At 37.8% G+C, this 23596-nt stretch overlaps 1 protein-coding gene across 1 annotated transcript in view; it reads left to right on the top strand.

Annotated features, from left to right (window-relative positions):
- The window catches only part of LOC129244367 (uncharacterized), a 115511-nt gene that overhangs the window by 78761 nt on the left and 13154 nt on the right, over positions 1 to 23596 (top strand). The window contains exon 6 of the mRNA XM_054881986.1: positions 12784 to 13207. Within this exon, the coding sequence (XP_054737961.1) occupies positions 12784 to 13207 (424 nt within the window). The remainder of the gene's footprint in view (positions 1 to 12783; positions 13208 to 23596) is intronic.

Raw genomic sequence — 23596 nt, 5'->3', positions numbered from 1 at the left:
ATGCAAGGTTTCATATATACTTCTTTATTACTAACGTTTATGTTTACACATCAGATCAGTAAAAAGTGTGTGAAAATAATACAAAATTAAGAATCAATTTACTTTAGCTCGATATGACCACCTTTTGCCTTGCCCATGGCCATGGCCTTGAGACGGTCCAGAAACGAATCGCAAGCTTACCGAATGTGACTTGTAGGTACTTTGGCCCATTCGCGCACAATGTCTTTTTTCAACGCCTCGACATTGGTGAATCTTTTAGATCGGGCCTTGCTCTTCAAAACGGCCCAAAGAGAATAATCCATCGGATTCGCGTCTGGTGAATTAGAGAGCCATTGTGGGGACGTTATAAAGTTCGGTACGTTGCTTGTTAGCCATTCTTGGTTCTTTCGAGCTTTGTGAAACGGTGCCGAGTCCTGTCGGAATGCCCATGGGCTGCCACTGAAATGTTTGTCTGCCCGCGGCTTCAAAGCGACCTCCAGAATACTTTCCGGATAATATTTCGCACCTTGGCGCCAAGCTCGACGAAAACGATTGGAGAGCACCCAGCTGCGGTTACAGTGGCCCAAAGCATTACCTGTGGCGGGTACTGCCTCCTGGTGGCCAGTCGATGACTCAGATTCTCGTATCAACGGTCGTTCAAATAAACCCTATCGTTTTGGGAGTTTACGAATTCCTCAATTTGAAGAATTTTCTCGTCAGAAAACACAATGTTTGGAAATTGACCGTTTTCGGCCAAGCGAAGCAACTCCTACGCTCTCTGAAGTCTGACTTGTTGCTGCTTTGGTGTGAGATTAGGTGTTTTTTGGATTTTGTAACGCTTGACTTTGAGATCATTTTCCAGTATGCGGTGAATGCTACGACCAGTTCTTCCGCCCTTTGATTGGCCCTTTGTCGGGGATTTCGCTGAAGTCGTTTCATCACTTCTTGAACCATTTCATGTGACGTTGCAGTCTTTTGATAACCCACTCCATGACGTGTCGCGATGCTACCAGTGACATTATAACGAGTACTGTTGCGATAAACCAAAACTTTATTTATTTTAAGGTGCTCGAGCTCACGAGCAATCGCTGGTTCTGATTTTCCAGCCAAATACAGGGTTGGCCATATTAAACTGACACATGTGATTATTAAAAAAATATGGAAAAAGAAACATTTTTTTGTGTTTCATTGTGAAAAACATTTAATTTAGTTCAAGGAGATTCGTTTACATCACTTTTTGAATATGATATCGCGCAAGTGGTCGCCCTTAGCTCGTATAGCGTAATGTGCCCGTTTTTCGGCGTTTTCCATAGTTTTGGCCAGCGTCTCGGCCGATATGGCGGCTATTTCCCGTCGGATATTGGCCTTAAGTGCGCCTAGTGTCTTTGGCTTGTTGACGTAAACCTTAGATTTCAAATAGCCCCAAAGAAAAAAGTCCGGTGGCGTCAAATCCGGTGATCGTGGCGGCCAGTCAAAATCGCCGCTTTTTGATATCAAACGGCCAGGGAACAAAGTCTTCAATAAGTTGGCGGTGGCTCGTGCTGTGTGTGGTGGTGCGCCATCTTGCTGAAACCAGAAGTGCTCCATACCATTTTCACGAACAATCGGCATCACAAAATCGGTTATCATGGCCCGATAACGCTCTTGATTGACGGTCAATGGTTGGTGTTGACCATTTTCAAAGAAGAACGGCCCAATGACCATATCAGCGCAAATGCCACACCAGACTGTAACTTTTTGGTCGTGGAGAGGTACCTCTTCAATAATTTGAGGGTTTTCAGTGGCGTAGAAACGGCAATTTTGCTTATTTACGGTTCCGTTCAAGGAGAAATGGGCCTCATCACTCATAATGATTTGATGCCAAAAATCCTCATCAGTTTGGGCCATTCGGACGACAAAATTGGCATATTCCAAGCGACGAGGCTTATCGGCCGGCAACAGTTGTTGATTTAGTTGTATTTTGTACGGGAATATCCCCAAATCCAAACGAATGATACGTCGTAGAGTGGTCCGAGGGATGTCCAACTGAGCAGAACGACGATTATCTGACGTTCGCGGCGATGACTCGATACTGACTCGTACGGCCGCGATATTTTCGTTAGATCGTCTTGGCAGCTTTTTATTTGGACGTCGGGTATTAGCCACAGTGCCGGAAGACAAAAATCTTTTGTGCATTTGCTTGATTGCGTTCTTTGACGGCGCACTTTTCACTTTATTTTTTTTTCTCCACGCACGTTGCGTTTTTACAATCGAGAAGGAATTTTGAATGTACAGCTGAACAATTTCAGCGCGTTCTATTGGGGTGTACTGTTTCATGGTATAAATCTCCTTCGACTGACGCTTCCAACGCGATATGTCATTAGCTGATCTGAAATTACAGTAAAAAGTTATAGGGTTACTCAATGGGCCAGTTTAATATGGCCAACCCTGTATAATGCAATCCCACTATTAAGTTTGAAATCCATTACTGATTTTCTTTTTTCGAGTGTTCTCTCGGCAAAATGCTTCCGCGCGCTTGTAAAGAATACTCTAAACTGTCACTTAGTCAACTAACAGACAGCTGCTGCCTGTGTACCCGCTGCACGAGCGATCTGAAGTTGGTTACATTTCGAGTGCCGGACCCTGTCAAAAAAATAGCTACTTCAATCGCTGAGTCTCGCATTCGGTAGGCATTCTAAAAATTAAAGACCTGACCCTCCCTGCCTGTATGGAGGTGAAGGCTCTGCTTTCAGTACGCGCCTTCACTATATGCACTATTTTCTGGAGGGGTTGCATTATTCTGAACATAAATTTGTCTAAATAAGCTTTGCATACTTTTCACGCTGCCCTTTACATCTACTCATCTGCATAAATCCTCTGATGGCCCCCGTTTGCTTTACGGCCATCGACCATCGCATCCTCAATGCCGCATGAATAAGCCGAAAATGAGATTCTTTGCTTAACAACAACAATTCATTCATGATTGTCAGCTCTCCTTTTAAGGCAGCAGCTTTTAATTGCATTTATCGTACGCCGTTATCGCTGACAATGCTGATCTAAGATGCAATATGCCAACGGTTGTTTATGCAGCATTTATTCCCTGGTCATTGCATGTCGACGATGGCTGACATTGGCTGATGTTGGCTGGTGTTGACGGCCAAGCAAATGGTGTCTGATCGGCTCGGTCAAGCGACATAATTCACAGCATTATTTCCAGCTGTTGCTGATTCAGGCGTGTCGGACACTCCGTTGACTGTTTTTGCTTAACACATTTCGTCCGTCGTTTGCTTATCACTCCACCAGTCGCTTTTGATCTCCAATCGTTTGCAAGGCTTGCACGTTTAAGCGATGTACATACACACACACATACATACATATACTCGTATGTTTGAGACTTTGGCATTTGCAATGCGAACAGGCAAAATGTTTGTGTGCGTAGTATTAGAGCAATGATTTTGTCAGCAAGATTGGCAGAATGTAATAATAACGCTGAATACTTTAAGTGAAGATTTATTTATATTTCGAAAACATTACTTTTGGTATTGCATTAACTGCAGCAATCGTAAAATGAGCTACTTTATTGTAATAAGTAAAAAAAAATTAAAGTGATTTATATGAGTTTAATGGAATGAAGCTTTTAAGTGAGCTAAAACGGTTCAAATGAGTATATATTTCAAATTTTTGGTGCACAGTACCGCTGTAGGTATAAAATAACAAGTAACAGAACATTCTACTAAAAGTACGTATAACCGACAACTAGACCGTTCCATCCAACCATCCATTAATCAGTGGTACCATAGGGCACCAATTTCGCCGAAGAATTAAAACAAAAACCTTCAGAATTTGTTTAAAATAAAGGGTTTTTCAATAAGGGCGGCTAGATGTTGAAATGGAATAAAACAAGCTGTGGGTGAGTTATTGACAAAATTATTTTTTTATTTGAAAGGCGCATATATACCATTAAGTGTGGAATATGACATCATTCAAATGCCCGCCTCGGCTTCTTACAGTGGAACGGATCCGAGTGGTCCAATTTTCAATGAATCTTCCGCATAGATCCGGCTGAGTTTGAGCGATGGCCTGTGTTATGTTCACCTTTAGAGCATCGGTCGATTGTGGTTTATTTGCATAGACCTGAGACTTCAAGAAACCCCACAAGAAAAAGTCTAGCGGGATCAAATCGCATGACCTTGGTGGCCAATTCACATCATCCCTGCGAGAGATAACCTTACCCTCAAATCGTTCATGCAGAATGTCAATCGTGGCGTTTGGTGTGTGGCACGTAGCGTCGTCCTGCTGGAACCATATGTTGTCTAAGTCCATATGTTTCAATATGGGCCATAAGAAATTGGTTATCATCGTTGTGCAGCGCTCGCTGTTGACGGTGACCGCCTCACCAACGTCGTTTTCAAAAAAGTACGGACCAGTGACGCCGCCGGCCCAAAATCCACACCAAACGGTAACTTTTTGAGGATGCATTATCACCTGGTGAACCTCGTGTGGATTGGTGTCGTCCCATATACGGCAATTTTGTTTGTTAACACAGCCATTCATTCAAAAATGCGCCTCGTCTTTAAAGATGATTTTTCGCCCAAAACTGGGGTTCTCTTCTAAACGATTCGAAGCCCAGTCAGCGAACAAACGGCGTTGTCTATGGTCATCAACTTTGAGCTCCTGGGTCAGTTGGATCTTGTACGGGTGTAGGCCCAAGTCCCGACGTAAAGTTCGCCAAGTTGAAGTCTGCGAAAGGCCAAATTCTTGTGCACGGCGAGGAATAGACTGCCTCAGGTTCTGCTGTACACTTTCACGGACCGCGGCAATGTTCTCGGCTGATCTTGCGTTCCTGACCTGACCTGTCTACTGACCCGATCGTCTCAAATTTGGCCACCAAACGACAAGAGTCGACTTTGAAGGGCCACGTCTACCGAAAAATGGGCGCAATGGGCGCAATGTGCGCAACGTTTGCGTTAATGAACACTCATTTTGATAATAAAGTTTTGTCATTTGAACGTAATTTCAAACACCTCTTCACTTTTTAGTCCCGCTGAATTAAGCCAATTTCTTGTAAGCAAGAAAACAAATGGAATTAATTTCTTTTTTTATTAATGTTGAGTTTAATAATGTATTTTTTAAAACTGCTGAATTGCTGAAATACGCGCTGAATTAAATCTTGCTACTTTTGGTAAATGCGAAAGTTATAAAAAACTTTTTTTTCTAAAACTTTCAAGCTAGATAACATTTTTTTCAATTATGAACACTTAAAACGAAAATTTGAGACCTTATTCGTTTCTTAATGCTTTAGCCCTATGAAAAGTCTTGATCGCAAGCAACAAAAGAGAACTCTGTTTTTTCATAAAACATTAGACAGAAATAGATTAAATAGATTTGCATGTGTTAAAAAGGTAAATTAATATACATTGGTAAATTATGCATTTTTCAAGGCTGCTGAATTACTTGCAAATGCACTGAATTAAAAAATTATTCTTTTTTTCCCAAATATGTCAAGGAGGAACCTTGTTTTCTTAAATTCTGAGAGCAAATGTGCGGCATCACCCTTACCTTCATTAGCGCGTTATTGCTAAATTGCTAAAATATGCGCTGAATTAAGTTTTTCTATTCCAATTTTTTTATTTTACTATTAAATAAAATGCACTGAACAAACAGTGCTTTTTTGCAATTAGAACTACACTAAAAAAATGTCGGACCTTACACGTTCAGTGTTAAAAATATGGCATTGTGTTCGTTTTTTACAAAATTCAGTATTTTTATATTTATATTAAAAAAATGTGTAAGTAGTTAAATATTGTATTCTATAACGCTGCTGAATAGGTTTAAGATGCGCTGAATTAAATTTATTTTGTGTTTGAAATGTCTTGAACATAATTTGTTTCGATCTTTCTCGCCGTAAAAAGAAATGTTTGACTCTATTCCTTCCATTCAATCTTGCTGAATAACACCGGACTCGCTTGAAAATGCGCTGACCTAAAGAATTATTTTTGTTCTGCTAAGCATGAAACTTCTCTGCATCGTACTATAAAAAAAATGTGGCATATCATTCCTTCCTTCACTCCTCAACTCTGCCGAATAAAGCTATCGCTTTATCGCTGAGTTGCTGAGCTTTACGCTGAATCAAATTTTAGTATTATTATTACTCGGTACAGAGTTATTTGGTACGAAATCTAGTAATAAAACAGTTTCTTTCGCAATTATGACACTAAAAATAAATGATAGGCGTCCTTCACCCTACAGCAAGCAAAAAAAGAATGTAGTTTTTCTAAAACGTTGTCTAATTTTTTTGTGTATTAAAAATGTGTAAGCAGTTTAAAATTAAGCTTTCCAAAGCCGCTGAATTGCTTGAAGATGCGCTGAATTAAGAATTTATTTACTTCTTTTTTCGAAAACTGTTGAACAAAGTTTTTCGGTCTTAAATTATGCTCGCTGTAAAATTTGATGTTGCCCATTGGCTGGGTCAAGTCGTCCAAATGGATACAAACACTAGGGGTCTGATAGTAGTCGATGCGGTACCAGCTGGTGCTAGCAGAGGAAGAGGAAGGCCTCCTCTACGTTGGAAATATCAGGTGGAGAAGGAGTGGGCTTCTCTTAGTGTTTACAACTGGCGCCGGTTAGCACGAGAAGGAAGCGACTGGGCCGCTTTGTTAATATATAGAGCTCCTCCTCCTATTTGTGTGCGTCTTGATGTTGTTCCGCAAATGGAGGGACCTACAGTTTCAAGCTGATTCCGAACGGCAGATATTTTTATGAGGAGCTTTTTCATGGCAGAAATACACTCGGAGGTTTGCCATTGCCTGCCAAGGGGCGACCGCTATTAGAAAAATGTTTTTATTAATTTTGGTGTTCCACCGAGATTCGAACCTACGTTCTCTTTGTGAATTCCGAATGGTAGTCACGCACCAACCCATTCGGCTACGGCGGCACCCGCTTTGTTAAGCTCGGACAAAATAACGTAAGATGAGAAACGGCATTTCTCCCTTCAATACTTGATCCTTCTGACTAATGCCCGTTTAAGTCAAACAAAAACGGAACTGTATTTTTTCTAAAACATTAAAGCCTTTTTTTTAATTTGTTAAAAAATATTTCTTTATTTATTACACTTTTTAAAGCTGCTGAATTCCATGAAGAAGTGCTGCATTAAAATTTCAACGTATAAAAATTTAAAACAATTTGTTTTGTCAGTGCACACGCCTGCCACCATCAAAGTCAGCTGCTTTCAGCACGCAAGAGACCAATTTAAAAAAAAAATCCGACGTATACTAACCCCAATTGCGGGGCATCGATTTAATTAACAATCTTCGTCATTGTGTCAGCGTAAATTGGCGCCCTTTAACACACAACTCGAGCAAATTGCTAAACTCAAACACAACTCAACACAAACGTTGAGGCATCAACAACACGGCAGGCAGGTGAAATACGAGACTGTCAAGAGCAAAACCTACAGCCAGAGACTTTAACTCAAGGCAAAGCGCTTGACAACAAGTATTACTGCTAAAATACGGTAATCAATCACTTCATTTAATTTAGGTCTTAAATTGTGGCAGCTGTGACAAGTAGTTGGTGAGAGAAAGGGTGACGAGTTCAAAAGTAAAAAGTGAAGAAGTAAAAAAGTGGGTAGTCAGTTAAAGCAAATATGTCGGCGCTGACATAAGGTCAATGTGCCGAATGTCGCAGTAGCGATCAGTTTGAGCGTTAAAATGGCAAAGGAAGAAAGGAGGATAGAAGAGAGAGTGAGTGAGAGAGGTAAACACTTTGACTTTGGCTGACAAAAAGCAGCCAAAGCAATAAACAATTTTGGTATTCATAAGTAAGACAAACCGACCCACTTTGTAACTGATACACACACACATTCCCCTGCTAACAACAGGTTGATCCACACTCTACTAAACATCTGAAATTATGGCTCTACCAAATGCGTGTGACACTTTTTATTGATGTTGGTAATGATGCGTTGCGGCACGTCCGCGTGTCAGGCGAAGGAACCTCGCGCTTGAATGCTTTATTGTTTTTCTTCAAAATTTATTTTTGTCGTAACTTAGGATAGCAGTGTCAACAGCTAAATGTATGGGGAAAAGCGTGAAGGTCACATGAGCGCTTATGTTGCTGATCTAAACTTATTTGTATGTATGTACGTGTGTTAATTTTTTTTCAATTAAATTCGTGTATGGAATCAGAAAATTTACGCAAAACGTAGCGGGCATCGAGACTAGATCCCACAATGAGAGATTGTATATGAAAAGAACCGCGTTAATGAGTTTTTTTGTACTTTAAGAATTTCAGTAGGCCAAGAAAAAAAATAGTGAACGAAATTACGTGCACTTTAACTAAAAAAGCAGAACTTTTAGAAAAGAGAAATTACAAACGCGCTTAATAATATTAAATAAATTATTTAAAGCATGCATTGGCGAAAAATATTGGCTTGCACTTGCTTTGATGGCAAAAATTGCTAAAGCAACTAATTTGAAATATGCACAGAAAAATCATGCGAAAAGTTTCAAAATATCACTCACAGCTGACCGCCTGTAAATGATTAGTAGCGGATTCTCAGCACATCGCACCCACATCGCAGCCTAAGTCTGATTCGAGAAAATGCCGCACAACTACAGATAAAATGCTCGGCAGCGCCTTCATTCTCACGAAAGTATAGCCAAATTGGGTAGCCAATGATTTCCATGGTAGCCATATGCTGACCACAGGCAGGTTCAACCAACTAAGTTCTAGAATAAAGGCCGCTAATTTCCCGCTTGGTTCGCTCACAAAGTACTTAGCTACGCTGCAGAAGCCCAACGCATCAAACTACTTCTGCGGGTGGACGTCATAAATTGGTCAATCCATAGTTGAACCGATGCAAGTGCATTGACCCCTAGTAAGGGTTCAGGGCTTAGTGGTATACTAGCACAGCCTTCATTAGCCAGTTTAGCAGTCAACTTGTTCCCGCAATGTCCACGCACCCAATTTGTAGTGTGTTACAACACTGTTCAGTTTTGTCTTACATTCACCGACTTATTTCGAAGAGCAACGTGGGTTAGCAAGAGCTCTTGCTGCAGCTTCACTGTCACAGCAAATTCCAATATTAGCAATCAGTGATGGTCACTGAATTAAGCAAAAATTTAAGTTTACTAAATTTTAATGCGTTACCTACAAAACCAGCGAGATTTTAGTTTAAAGTATGAGCATTTTACCCAAAATATTATTTTTCTTAAATATCTTAAATAGGGGCATAAAATGCGCGCTGAATTTCCTTAAATAATGTAAAAACACCGAAAAAAGTATTTTGCAGTTCTTACAAGTCAAATAGTAGTCAAAAATTGTTCGTATATATTCGCTGAATCTAGCCAAGTTGCGCTTGCTTGTGATAATAAAAGTCACTTGAGTGAAATTTTGATCTAAAACGGCAGCGAGGGCTTCAAGGCTTCTAGTGTATTTATTAGAATATGCAAAAGTTTACCGCGCTGAATTATATAAAATGGCGCTGAATTATATAAAACCCGCGCTGAATAAGTGAAACTGTGATCGAGCAAGTCCTGGAAGGTACAGTAGTAATCATAATAACGAAACGAAATTACTAGCACTTTAATAGTAATAAGTGAAAATATTTTAAGCTAAAAACTTAAGCCAAACATAGATGTAGGGCCAAACATTTGTTTTCCAAATTCCACGCTCAAGTTGTACTTAGATAAGCCAAGAAAATTCATTCGAATCATAATCACGTCACAATGATAGTAAGCTGATGAAAAATTTGGAATTTTTATGCCAATGCGGAAAATGTTTACCTTGCTGAATTGCTAAATAGCGCTGAATAAATCAAACTGTGCTCAGTTAGAAAGATACAAATGTATCGCAGTTTTAAAAATTAGCACAAGCTAAAAAAAGATTCAAGAATACGCGCTGAATTAAGTTGAAGGGTGTTTAGCTGCGCTGATAAAAAATTTTATTTTTCTGACGTTAATTGCTTATAAAGAACGTTAATTGCTGAAAATGTATTACGTATAATCTCATCAAGCTGAATTCAATAAAACAGCGCTGAATAAGTCAATATGGGACGAAAATAAAAAAATATAACACTAAAAAGTCCGCTGCTGTTCTCAAAAAATGTCACCTTGTCAGATATTATTAAAAAATACAGGGTGGGCCATGTAAAATTTGCTTTTTGAATCGGATATAAAATAAACTAATTATTACTTTTTTTTAATTTTTTTTTATTTTGAAGATTGAACTTTGTTATTTAGGAATGAAAAATAATATCGTTCAAATGACTGCCACGACTGGCTTTACAGTAGGCCATTCGATCAACCCAATTTTTAAGCACATTTTCGATTGTTTGGGCTCCAGTTGCATGAATGGCAACTTCGATTTCGAGTTTTAAAGCATCAATCGTCTCTGGATGGTTCGCATAGCATTTGCCCTTAACGACTCCCCACAAAAAATAGTCCAACGGGCTTAAATCACAGCTCCGACGGGGCCAATTGATATCGGAATTTCGGCTGATTATTCGGTTTTCAAAAACGGTAGCCAAAAGTTCGAGAGTAACTTTCACACTGCCACAAGTTGCACCGTCCTGTTGAAACCAAATGTCGTCCATGTCATCCTCTTCAATTTTTGGAAATAAAAACTCGTTGAGCATGTCACGGTAACGCTCGCCATTTACTGTAACCGCGGCTTCTCGCTCATTTTCGAAAAAAAAAAATGGTCCGATGATGCCGCCAGACCAAAAACCGCACCAAACAGTGACTCGTTGTGGATACATTTGCTTCTCTACAGCAACGTGTGGATTTTCTGAGCCCCAAATCCGACAATTTTGCTTATTGACATAGCCACCGATGTGAAAATCAGAAAAGAAGAAGAAGACTCACCACTTTGGAAATAGGTTTTCAATATTTCCCAATTTTCTTCAAGCGTATAGCACCCCATTTCGTAAATGTTAAACCTTTAAGTAAATTATGAACACATTTGACATGTCATTTGTGTTACCATTCTCAAAAAAATAGGTGGTTCAAAAAGCAAACGTTATATGGCCCACCCTGTATAATTAAGTATTTACGAATAAAACTCAGTGCAAAGTTTTTTATTTTAAGTACGATTTCTGTAATTCAACACATAAAAATTTGTTGGATTGTGAAGTGAAGTTAATCAGCTGAATATAACGTAACAAAAAAAGAGTATGTTTATAAAGTATATAAAAAATATGAATTGAATTATAGCGCATTTAAATCACTTTGGAAGCTTAAATTAATATGAAAGACATAGAGGCACTTAAATACCTCTATAGTGAGAGATTAGTGGGTGGAATGGTTGAGGAAAATAACAAATCTTCTATAATTTTTTCTGGTTATATCATTCATAAAACAGTGAGCTGAATTGAGATATATTGCGCTGAATTGAAGTCCATACAAATATTTCATGTAACAAAACATCTGTAAGCTGATTTCACCCAGGCAAAACAGTTGCTGCATAAAAAAATTGTGCTGAATTGGAATATCTTGCACTAATTGAAGTCTATGCAGATATTTTTTGCAAAAAAATGCTGTTTACTCATTTTGCTCAGACAAAAAAGTAGCTGAATAAAAAACAAACTTTGCTGAATTGGGTGCCTTGCACTGAATTGAAGTCTATAGAAATACTTTATGTAACAAATATTCTGTTTACTCAATCAACTCAGGCAAAAAAGTTGCTGCATAAAAAAAATTGTGCTGAATTGGGATATCTTGCGCTAACTGAAGTCTATGCAGATATTTTTTGCAAAAAAATGCTGTTTACTGATTTTGCTCAGACAAAAAAGTAGCTGAATAAAGAACAAACTTTGCTGAATTGGGTGACTTGCACTGAATTGACGTCTATAGAAATACTTTATGTAACAAATATTCTGTTTACTCAATCAATTCAGCCAAAAAAGTTGATGCATAAAAAAATTGTGCTGAATTGGGATATCTTGCGCTAATTGAAGTCTATAGAAATACTTTATGTAACAAATATTCTGTTTACTCATTCAACTCAGGCAAAAAAGTTCCAGCATAAAAAAATTGTGCTGAATTGGGATATCTTGCGCTAATTGAAGTCTATGCAGATATTTTTTGCAAAAAAATGCTGTTTACTGATTTTGCTCATACAAAAAAGTAGCCGAATAAGGAACAAAATTTGCTGAATTGGGTGCCTTGCACTGAATTGAAGTCTATAGAAATACTTTATGTAACAAATATTCTGTTTACTCAATCAACTCAGGCAAAAAAGTTGCTGCATAAAAAAAATTGTGCTGAATTGGGATATCTTGCGCTAATTGAAGTCTATGCAGATATTTTTTGCAAAAAAATGTTGTTTACTGATTTTGCTCATACAAAAAAGTAGCCGAATAAGGAACAAAATTTGCTGAATTGGGTGACTTGCACTGAATTGGAGCCTATAGAAATGCTTTGTGTAAAAAATATTCCGTTTACTCTTTAAACCCAGACAAACAAATTGCTGCATAAAAAAATTGTGCTGAATAGTGAAATAAATATTCTCCGCAAACAGCAGCACATGACAAGAATTTTGAAATTTAAAGCTACAAAAACCATGGTTTTTTAAATAAGTTAAGAAAGAGCGCAAACATTGCTAAAGGTTTGAGAACCTTAAAACGAGGACGATTTTCAAGAACAGAAAACAGCTCCACATAAAAAAGTACTTCAGCTACTCAATACTAACTTGCAGAATTAACACTTTATATTAAATTTCAAATCAAAATATCTTTATATTTCAATCTTGTTATCTTAACGCAACCCCTTATATCCAAACATTTTAATTTCTCATCTTAATTTCCCATTTTAATTCTCTTTCCAGGTATACGCCGAGCGAAATTCCTCACCAAACCTCTACCACCGGAGATCAGCACCTTAGTAGCCAGTGAGCGAGATATAGCCTGCAGACATGATTTATTATTGCAACAAAGTGATGGTGGCAGTAGTGGAAATAATTCATCAAATACTACCAAAGCACCAACACAATCGGCACCTACCGCCCCACAGCAAACAGCAACGTCGACAACTACATCGAATGCACCAAATGCAACATCCGTTGCTATGCTGACAGCTGGATTGACAGCAACAGCAGCAGCAGCGGCGACGTGTAGCGGTAATCCGCCAACATCAACATCAACAGCCATACAAATGGGCACTTTGATGTCCGGCACATCGTCTATGGTGGGTTCGAATGCCACTGTCGATATAATGGAGGATGAGGAGGAGCACGAGCAGCAGCGATTGGGGTAAGCTGTAAATCCGATTGTTTGTTATTGTTGGTGAATTTGCGGAATGTTATGCATTTTAAAAGGTTTACTTGTGTATCTGATTGCAGTTTGTTGTTGTTTCGTTTTTGCTGTTTTTGTTTTTTTGAAGCGTCGTTGTATGTCGTCAAATGCAATTTGCCGAACTTAGCTATTGACAGTGAAACGAGTTGAATTATGCTGAAATGCATGAAGCGGCAGTAACAGAGTATTGTGAAAAAAGCTGAATTGCAAACTACTAGTACTTGATGCGTTTAGTGAAATATAAATCTAATTAACAGTTGCTGAATTGTGCTGTATGTTGCTGGTGCCATTTGTAGAGAGCTGTGATGTTAATAATAATAATTTTAGTATATAAATATAATGTGCCCAATGGCTGATACTTCGCCCTAAAGTACCTTTTGTGCCCAAAAAAAAACTTAAATTGACAAACCAGATTACTGAATAGTTGCCTCCCTTGTTACAATTCGTTCGAAAGTTTGCTAAATTGCGCTGAATTGGTCTTAATAAAGATTGTTCAGCTAGATTTCCATTAAGCAAAGAAACTATGTTGCAATAAATATATTTTAAAACTAATGGGAAACAAGTTGGAATAAAAAGTGCTGAATAGTAGTGAAACGCGCTGAATCCTGCAAATATAATTTTATATAGCTTTCTCGCTACTATATTGCATAGTTTTTTTATATTTATGTACATTCAACTGATTGGAAAAATACTCAGCAGCCGATTTGAGTTGTTATAACATTTGCTGAATTGCGCTGAATAAGTATTTATGAAGTATAACCACATTTCTCTTCCACCAGATTTAATTTTATGATATACCTATTAAACTTCTTGTGATGCAAGTGACAAAATCAATCAATTGTTTGCGCTGAATAGTTTGAAAGATGCTGAATATGCTTTGCGCGTTACTAAACAAAGTCAATTACGCCTTGCTGCTGCCATATGTGGTTCAGTAGCTTTGAAATTTAGTTTGAAATGTTCTGTGTTCGTACCTTAACGAGCTCTATTGAGTAACGCGAAGACTAAATTCCAAATGCTAGGTGATCGAACCTGAATTAAGTTAAGTCATTATGAATACTTGTTAGTTCCTGTTGCTCTCAACATATATGCTTACAATGTTGAAACTGACTTTAGTTTATATAACTACTACCAGAGCTATTTTCCAGTAGCAATGAATACCCCTAGACCTTGCTAAGTGTTCATTCATAGTCAAATGCATATTCGTTAGTGCTAAGTAAGGACTTCTTGACGTGAGCTGAATATTTCCGAATCATGCTGAACACATGTCCCTGTGTAGCATTTCTGTTAATTTTAATCATATTGTTACTAACAAAGGCTGATTTACAGCTAAGTGTCCATGCATAGTTTTTTCCCGTCAATCAAAAATCTCTTATTGCTAAATAAAGCCGAATAACGCTAAAAGCCGCTGAATACCACTGAATTGTGTTTAATATATGTCCATTTAACGTTTTTGTTTCTTTCAACTTTAAATTTATTGGTACTAAACTATGATCAGTAACGCTGAATGGTGCTGAATTCCGTTGAATAGCGCTAAATCATACCGAATGCATTTCTTTCGCACTGTAACATTAACTGGTTCATTCTCACGCCAGTTCTACTTAAGAAAAGTGACTCACTGGGCATATTATATCAAGATTTGCATCTTTATATCAAGAGAGGTGAGTTTCTGACCCAATTAATGTTTTAGAGTAGGTTAAAATCGATTCGACCCTACGGTCTGTATTCAATCACTTTACCGGATAAGATACTATAGTATTATTTTATATAATTTTTAAAGATATCAGCTATACTAAGGGAAACTTTGGGGAGAAACAGCTACCAGATGGTTAAATTAGTCTTTCGCTCCTATACTCTTCTTCTTCTTCAACTTAATTTATGGGCCTTCCTGATATTTTTTCTATTCGCATCGCGGATAGCAAATTCCATACTCATGTTATCTCCTGGGTCCTACCTGCCGGTCACTGTATATTCGGTCTCTCTAGCATTGCTGCTTTCTAAAGTCACCCGACAGCCCTTCTTTTCCCATGTCGGTTTGACTGCTATACTCAATTTTGACAATATATTTGCACATCAGGCCTGTTTCCGTCTTCCATTAGCATTGCTATTAATAAGAATATTCTCTACACAGCTTCATTATTTCCAACACCAACATTGCTGCGAAAAAGGTTTGACGGAACTACAATTTAAATGAACAAAATGTTTTGAACAAATAGCTTTACCCTTTAACAACAACAAAAAGAGCAAACCCTCAACTTAAATCAACACAGCTCTTGGGTTTTTTTTTTTTGTTTTTTTTTTTTTCTTTTTTTTTGGGGGGGTAAATGACATGAAATAACAACACATCAATAACCAAATACAAACATTCAAAGCCGATGCTCATGCAAATTAAAGTGCTTCCTTTTTATACCCACCAAGAAACTAAAAACGAGTAAAATAAAAGCAAAAATAAAGGAAACAAGTAAAAAATCAAATACGAGTAATCGATGCCCGAAAAGGGAAATAAATAAAAAAATAAACAATAAGTAAATATCTCGTTCGGAAGGCGCACTGAAGTCCTGCACCCTAAAGTCCAATACTCTATCGGGAACAAATTTGTCGTAATGACAGCGGAAGAATGTTTACCCGGCCGAGTTGTGTTTGCCAATGGCCTTTCATTTTCCGGCACTTCTTTGCACTTTTTACTGCTGCTTTCGCAACCCTGCTTTTTCTTCGCTTTTGTTTGTTGTTCTTTTTTCGCTTCCATTTTGCATTTTCTTTTATAATTTTCAGTTTTCATACAACAAGTGGCGAACTTGTCGTGTTTTAGCAGACAACTTGATTTATAAAGTGGGCATTTCGACTGTGGCTGGTTAAGTTTTACCTCTTCCAATCGTGGCAGGAGAAATTGTTTTTATTTAAAACGATTTTCAAGAACGATATTTAAAGGCTTAAAATTCCGCATATTTATTAAGTGAGTAGGCATTTTGGAAGTTTTTTTCTTACTTGAGTTTCATTAGGAAATGTTTAGGGTGAATTTCCGCAAGTGAAAAAAGGTATTTATTCACAGGTTGGGTGGAACTAACTCGTTTGCTGTTAGTTCCGTAAGGCTGTAGTGTGGACTGGAAAAAGTTTCCTTCAGGGCTAATGAGTTGCAAAACCAAAAGCTTCATTATGATGGGTTGTGAACAGCAGAAGCGCATGTAACTGCTCCTATCATCAAACAACGCAGAAGGCCGCAATCCGGCATCGTAACTTTGCTTCTATTCAAAACAGGATCTCAAACAAAGGACTTCGAGAACAAATATACGAGGTTTATCTCATATATTTTTGCGCCTTTGCACTGTACTGTGCTTGGATTGATTGCAAGAAACTACACTGGGAGATAGATCCTCGGTATTTTTTTTTTGTTTCTACATACTTTATTTTTATCGATTAATTTTTTGTATTTGAAATTGTCTTACATATTTTTATTTTTATAATTTTTTCATTTCCTTTTTTTCACTTCGTTTTTTTTTCTTCAAACAAATACAATAAAATAAAGAAATAATCTTAAAAGCAAAATTCATACTAACGCAATTCACCAGGTGTGTGAAATTTGAATCTGCTAACTAGAGCTGGTCAGCTCACAAGAAGGACAACGTCGAAAAATGTCCGGTAAGGATATCCACCAAATTCGAGAGCTGCGGCTTTGTCAGCCTTAGAAGTTTTCTCGAGTGACCCCGATCTACCCGTGGCCAGAAGTAAATCGAGATTTTGCACAATGCTCGCTGAGTTGACGCAAGGCTCATTTTCTAGGAATAGACCAGAGATTGCAATGAATCCGTCCCAGCCGTTGGTAAACCATTGTTTCATTCACAACCTTTCGCCACCCGTCTCTATCTAAGGCTACTTCCATCCATCACCGCACGTTCAGCTTTGCAAGGTCATATTCAACGTCTTCGAGCCATCTCTTTCTGGGGCATCCTCTTCTTTGACCTCCAACAAGGCGCAATTCAACTGCCTTTCAAGTTTTTCTAAGATATTGGTTAATCTTGTTTAGCTACATAGCTTGTGAGGATCGAAATTGATAGACCTAAATATATGAGCAAATAAATAACTAAATGCTTTCTCAGCTCTTTCTCTGAACTAATCTGAATTACTTCATAAAAACCAAGTTACGTTAGGAAAATTCGTCGGAATTGCTTGCCAGCTACCAATAAAAGGAAATTAAATAGTTTTCCGAAAATTTAGCCTTTTGTATAAAAGAAAACTGCAATATTTTATTTCGTAATGTGCTTTTGGTTTGAAGATTTGGTAACTCGTTTTTTACGTATCCTTCAATCAATATGAGTAAAATAAAACGTAATTAAAATTTAAAAAATAAAAAAAGAAACTCCCACCTTTTTAATAAAATCGCTTCACGAATAAATACTTTAATTTATTTTTGATACGATACCCACTTTCCTTATTAAAGAGCACAAATAATAGCTTCAATTATTTTTGCTCAAATCTTAAATCGATTCAAGCAGCCAAACAAATGACCAAATGAAAGTGGCACAAACAAAAACAAATTTGATGTAATACCAGCATACATACGAATGCAGCCAAATGGCAAAATAATGTCAAGAATGAAACATGAGAATTGGAAAAATTAATTGACCTGCTTCGAACTCAAGTTACAATTAATTACTGCCATTGCCAACCAACCAAGACAAAGTGAATGAAATAAAGTTATATAAAAGAGAAACATAAAGTAGGGATGTATGTGGGCATCCAAGCGGAACAGCAACAGTACAAAGAGCAGAAAGTAGTTTGGAACTAATATGAATGTACAGATGCATATGTGAAAGTTTTCCAAACAACGGAAAAGTGAACTAGAAACCATCAATGACGGTTAGGATGCTGCTTCACATATGGCTGAGCAGTTGCTGCGCAAGAGTCATGGCCACCACAAGTAGCAAGGCCCGAAGTTAAGTCTTACAGTATTTTGTTAATCTATTGTGACAACTAAATTAAAAGCTGGCTACGCAAAACGCCTTGCTGGGTTCCATAGGCAGCCTATGCTGAATGCTGACACTTGCCGCCTGCCGCAGTTACAAGCGCATATGTTATTCGCTATTGATAAACATATACATACACACATATATAGCTACAAGTATTTATTTTCGCATTTCTTCATATTCGATTGTTTTTCACTTATAGCATTTCCTTTATACTCACTCTTTCGCATTAATTGGTCTCCCTCGCTCTACCGGGCGTATGAGTAACTTTTGGTGGTTTTACTTGGAGGCGCTTTTTAGTTAGCGCAGCTTGTGTATATTCCTAAACACATATACACTCATTTATTCTTAAGTGTTAATTTTTTCATGTTATTGTATAAAAATGCATTAATACGCTTTTAATGTAGAAAGCAAAGCAATCAATTCGTGAAAGCAACAACCGCTCAATATATGAACAGCAGTTGCCAGTGATGGATGTGAAAATGGGCGTTCGTGAAATAACGTTTGTGTTAAATATTCAAAAGGTTTCATTAAAATGTTGATGAAGATATAAGTACATGTAAGCCGATTTATCACCCTTACACAAAACCCTGCCAAGGAGCAAAGCTACAAACTTACTTTCATATGGTCGGTGAAAAAAATATAGCACTTCAATTGTTGCCGCTACGGCAAACTGCGTAGAGTCCCAAACGCCACTAAAACTCAACCTTTACTTTAAATTTTCGTGCGCTTTCTTTGCTTCCACTCTCGCCTGTGTGCATTTGGTAATTTAACCGAATTGAACTTAAAGATATGAAAATTTATAAAAACTCAAACAGGAGCCAAAGTAAATAGTTGAAAAACAATTTAAACTGACTTTCAATGTAATAACTATGAATGTAAATAGAATTTCTAAACATATTTTAGATGTTTAAAGCTAACGCGAATGCCTATCTTAAAGTTCTCTGTATAACAGCGCACTTAGGGGGTTACATATGTACGTCCAGCAGTGCCAAAAAGACGTTAAAAGAAAAACTATTTTTAGATGCGATAACAATAGAAATAAATATAAAGAATTGTATGCATTGTTTACTAGTACTTAAACTTTATAAAAAACATTATTTTAATTTTTCTTGACAAAAATTAGTATATAAAAAATTACGTGACCCAACGTACAATGGAAAAAAATTCATTGTATCATTGCTCTTTCACATGTTGATGAATCTGCAAAAAGTAAAAAGATTCTTGTAAAATAGAGTTTTAGTTATAGTCTGTCGAGCCGGATTTTCTAATTTCGGAAAATTTTGCAGTTTTGTCATAAAAGTCACACTTTAATTATGTTTATAAAATGTTTCAATAATATAATCAAAAATCCGGCTTGACACACTATAGGGAAAACAGCATCAAAAAGTATTAAAAACTCTTTGAGTTATCATGCAGACCATGGTTAATGGTTAATGGTTGTAAAGGGTTAAGGTGTGGCCATTTAGCACTGCGACCATATTGATCTATTGTGCACCCTATGCTGTCTATTGACTGTTAAGTATGCTTATGAATTGTACCAACTCCTTCTGAGGGAGTGATTGAAGGTCATCTGTAAGCATGAACTTGTTTAAAAACCTTTTCCTTCTATGCGTCAGCCCCTGACATTCGATAATGAGATGTTCTATAGACTCCTCATCTTCGCAGCAGAATCTGCAGGTGCTGGTGTTAGTTATGCCTAATTTATGTAAGTGTTTGTTGCAGGTGAAGTGACCCGTGATGGCGCCTGTGAGAGTGCGAATGCTCTTTTTGTTTAACGTGAAGGCCATGTTAGCTCTTTTAGCGTTGAAACTTAGGAACTTTTTGGAGTGTCTAAGACCCTCTACATTGTTCCAATGCTGATTTAATAGAGTTTTGGCCCAATATTTTACTTTTTGTTTTAGGTTGTTTTTGTTGAATCCGAACATAGGACTAGGTCCGATGAAGTTTTCATCTGGCTTGAAAGTTTGCCTTTTCGTTGCCGTCATATCCCTCATGTCCCGGTACCCAAATTAATGGAACATTGTTTTTGGATGCCAGATTATTGAGTGCATTGTGGCATTTTAAGAGGGTTTTTGAGTTGTAGGTATAGCTATCTAAAGCTTTTAGAACTGATTGGCTGTCCGATAGTATTTTGATCTTTACTCTCTTGTGGTTTCTACGTTGCATGATGTTTACTGCTTCCATTATTGCGTATAGTTCCGCTTGGAAGATAGTGGTGTCCCTGGTGAGAGTGTATGATTTGTGGATTCTGGGCCCCACTACACCTGCTCCTACACCATAAGGTGTTTTTGATCCCTCAGTGTACGATTTTTGTGAATCATCATTCATCCATTTCGGGTTTGTTTTCCACTCGATCCTCTCAGGAAAGGTAACTGTGTATCCTTTTGTGAAACAGAGGGTTGGGTCAATGTGGTCTGAAACTTGAGCCATGCTTATGGTGTTTTTGATTTTATTTAGGATATTTAGGTGACCGGTGAGGTTGCCCAATTTGAAATTTTCTTTCATGTGTAGCATGAGTGCTTGCGTAGCTGCTTCCTCTTGGATTGCTATATGAAGTGGTGGGAGATTAAGGAGTGCTTCCATACCAGCTGCAGACCATACCGGAAAAGTAGTGTCAAGAAAAACGAGTTTAAACACCTACCTAAAACTGTAAAGAATAATAATCTGAAAAAAAACATAGATTTTGGAAAATTCTGTACGTATGTAACCCAAATATTAAATAAAAAACGAGCAGTTAAATCTAGGAGAACTTTTACTTCGAACATCAACACATATTTTGACTAGTTACACTTTTTGGTTACGCTTATCAGTTTTCTTTATTAAAGTTGTTAAAGTATTGCTCATTGCTCACCATGAAACCATTCAAATCAAAATTTCAAACTTTATGTAAAAAATAGAAGAATTGGGCATATTTCATCAAAACTTGAGAATTTAATACTCACCGGAGAATCTTTCTTTTGGGCGGGTAGTTGCAGACGTCTATTCTGGTGTTCTGCTGCTAATCGCGAACTTCAACGTACCGTTAAGCATCCAGTTGAAGTTCATGTTTGGGGCTGCTGCTCCAAAACAGGATTTGACTGTTTATTTGGGCTTGCCGGCAATTCAAATTCAGTTTTTGTGAACAACATTTACCAAAAAGCATTATTGCCAACAGCTGCTAAGATATTTGGAAGTGGCTAGCTCTTGTGGATTTTACATAAGAACAACGATCCAAAGTATCGCCGCCGCAGGTATATAGAGTGGAAACAGCAAAATGTGATTGATATGTTGGATTAGCCTTCACTTCGCCTGATGTCAACCTACACTTTTGTTAGACAGATTTACTTATATAATTTTTAAAAAATGTTATGCAGAATTTCGAATCCAATGACTGATAAAATAGACAAGAAACTAGTGGCCTCCCAAAATATAGACCCAGACCCATTTGGTGGCATAGGAAAGGGTAACATCTCCTCTTTTCTATGAGAAGTGCAGGAAAGACAAAGAGGTTCATACTAGAACAACTCATCAGTTTTGTATTGCAATCAAAATAGGAACGAATTGAGATAGAAAATTTTGTCCTGAACCATTCTAAATCTTTTATGAAACTAAATAAGAATAGTTTGAGAGCCATTACAAGAATGTCAGCAGCGTATTTTAAATTGAACCATAATCATACCAACCCTTGAATATAAAAGGTTTTCCAATAAGAGGTGTTTTTTTGAATAGCCCGCTATTTCGGTAGATGTCACTTTTGAAGCTGTCGTTTTTGGATATTTGACAAGTAGAAACTACGCCATTAATTAAAATGGAACGATACGCGCTTAACCAACGCAAGGAAATTTTTAAAATTCACTATAAAAATGGTGAAAATTTGGCAGAGACGGTTCGTAAAACCTAGTCGCACCGCAATACAGAAATTGGTGAAAAAATTCGAGCTGTTGGGACAAGTTAGTGATGTGAAGAATAAAACCCGTGCACGTTGCTCAAGAACAGCCGAAAATATTGCTGTTGTAGCCGAAAGTGTTGAAGAAAACCCAAGTGTGTCCATTCCTCGTCGTTCTTTGGAATTAAACATTCCACAAACGTCATTACACCGTATTTTGCATAGAGATTTGGGTCTTAAGGCTTATAAAGTCCAGTTAACACAAGAACTCAAGGCAGCCGGAACTCCATCGAAAAATCATCTTGAGTGATGAGACCCATTTTCACCTCGGTGGCTTTGTCAACAAGGAAAATTGTCCAATTGTCAAATCCAACAGTTATTGTTGAGAAGCCTCTCTATTCTCAACGTGTGACTGTGTGGTGCAGTTTATGGTCCGGCGGAGTCATTGGACCTTACTTTTTCGAAAATAAAGTCGGAGCAACAGTCACGGTGAGTGGATTGCGCTACCGAGAGATGATTACCGATTTTTTATGGCCGGAATTGGATGGTATTGATCTGGACAACGTTTATTTTCAATAAGACGGCTCTACGTGCCACACAAGCAAAAGTCTTTTCGTATTTTGTCAATAGATGTCGTTGGAGTCATCTATCTCCAGTGCTACCAATCACATTGTGTCATATCATATGGTGTTAAAAAGGTGACATTTTAAGCTTTATTTAACCAAAATAAATTAAATTCGGAGAAGTTGAAAAAAATTATGGCTGTTCAAAAATGAGTGAAAATAATGAAGAAATTCGCTATGTTTTGAAATTTTTGTATAAAAAAGGGAAGAATGCCACGCAAGACACCAATGAAATTTGTGAAGTTTACGGAGACGATGCTGTATCAGTTCGTGTAGCACAACAATGGTTCGCTCGCTTCCGTTCTGGAAATTTGGATGTGAAAGATGCACCGGTCGACCTATCGTTGAAAAAGTCGATGAAATTATGGAAAAGATTGACCAGGACCGTCACATAAGCTGCCATGGCATCGCAAAGGCAGTAAACATTCATCACCAAACGGTGATTTAAAAAAGTTAAAAAGTGGTTACATTTCTGAAGCGAATGGTAACAGAAGACGAAAAATAGATGAAAAACGACAATAATGTGCGAAAAAGATCATGGTGCAAGGGTGGTGAAGCTCAACAAATGGTCGCAAAGCCAGGATTGACGCCTCGAAAGGTTATGCTGTGTGTTTGGTGAGATTGGAAAGGAATCATCCACTATGAGCTGCTCCAGCCTGCTCGAACGATTGATTTTACACTTTACTGTCAACAACTGATGATATTGAAGCAAGCAATCGAAAAAAACGGCCAGAACTGATCAGCAGAAAGGGCGTCGTCTTCCATCAGGACAACGCTAGGCCACACACATCTTTGATGACTCGGGAAAAACTGGGAGAGCTTGGCTGGGAAGTTTTGATGCATCCACCATATAGCCCTGACCTTGCACCATCGGACTACCATTTGCTCGGTCAATGCG

This window comes from Anastrepha obliqua, chromosome 4, assembly GCF_027943255.1.
Source record: "Anastrepha obliqua isolate idAnaObli1 chromosome 4, idAnaObli1_1.0, whole genome shotgun sequence".
NCBI lineage: Eukaryota > Metazoa > Arthropoda > Insecta > Diptera > Tephritidae > Anastrepha > Anastrepha obliqua.
This window is presented reverse-complemented; position numbering and strand designations above follow the sequence as displayed.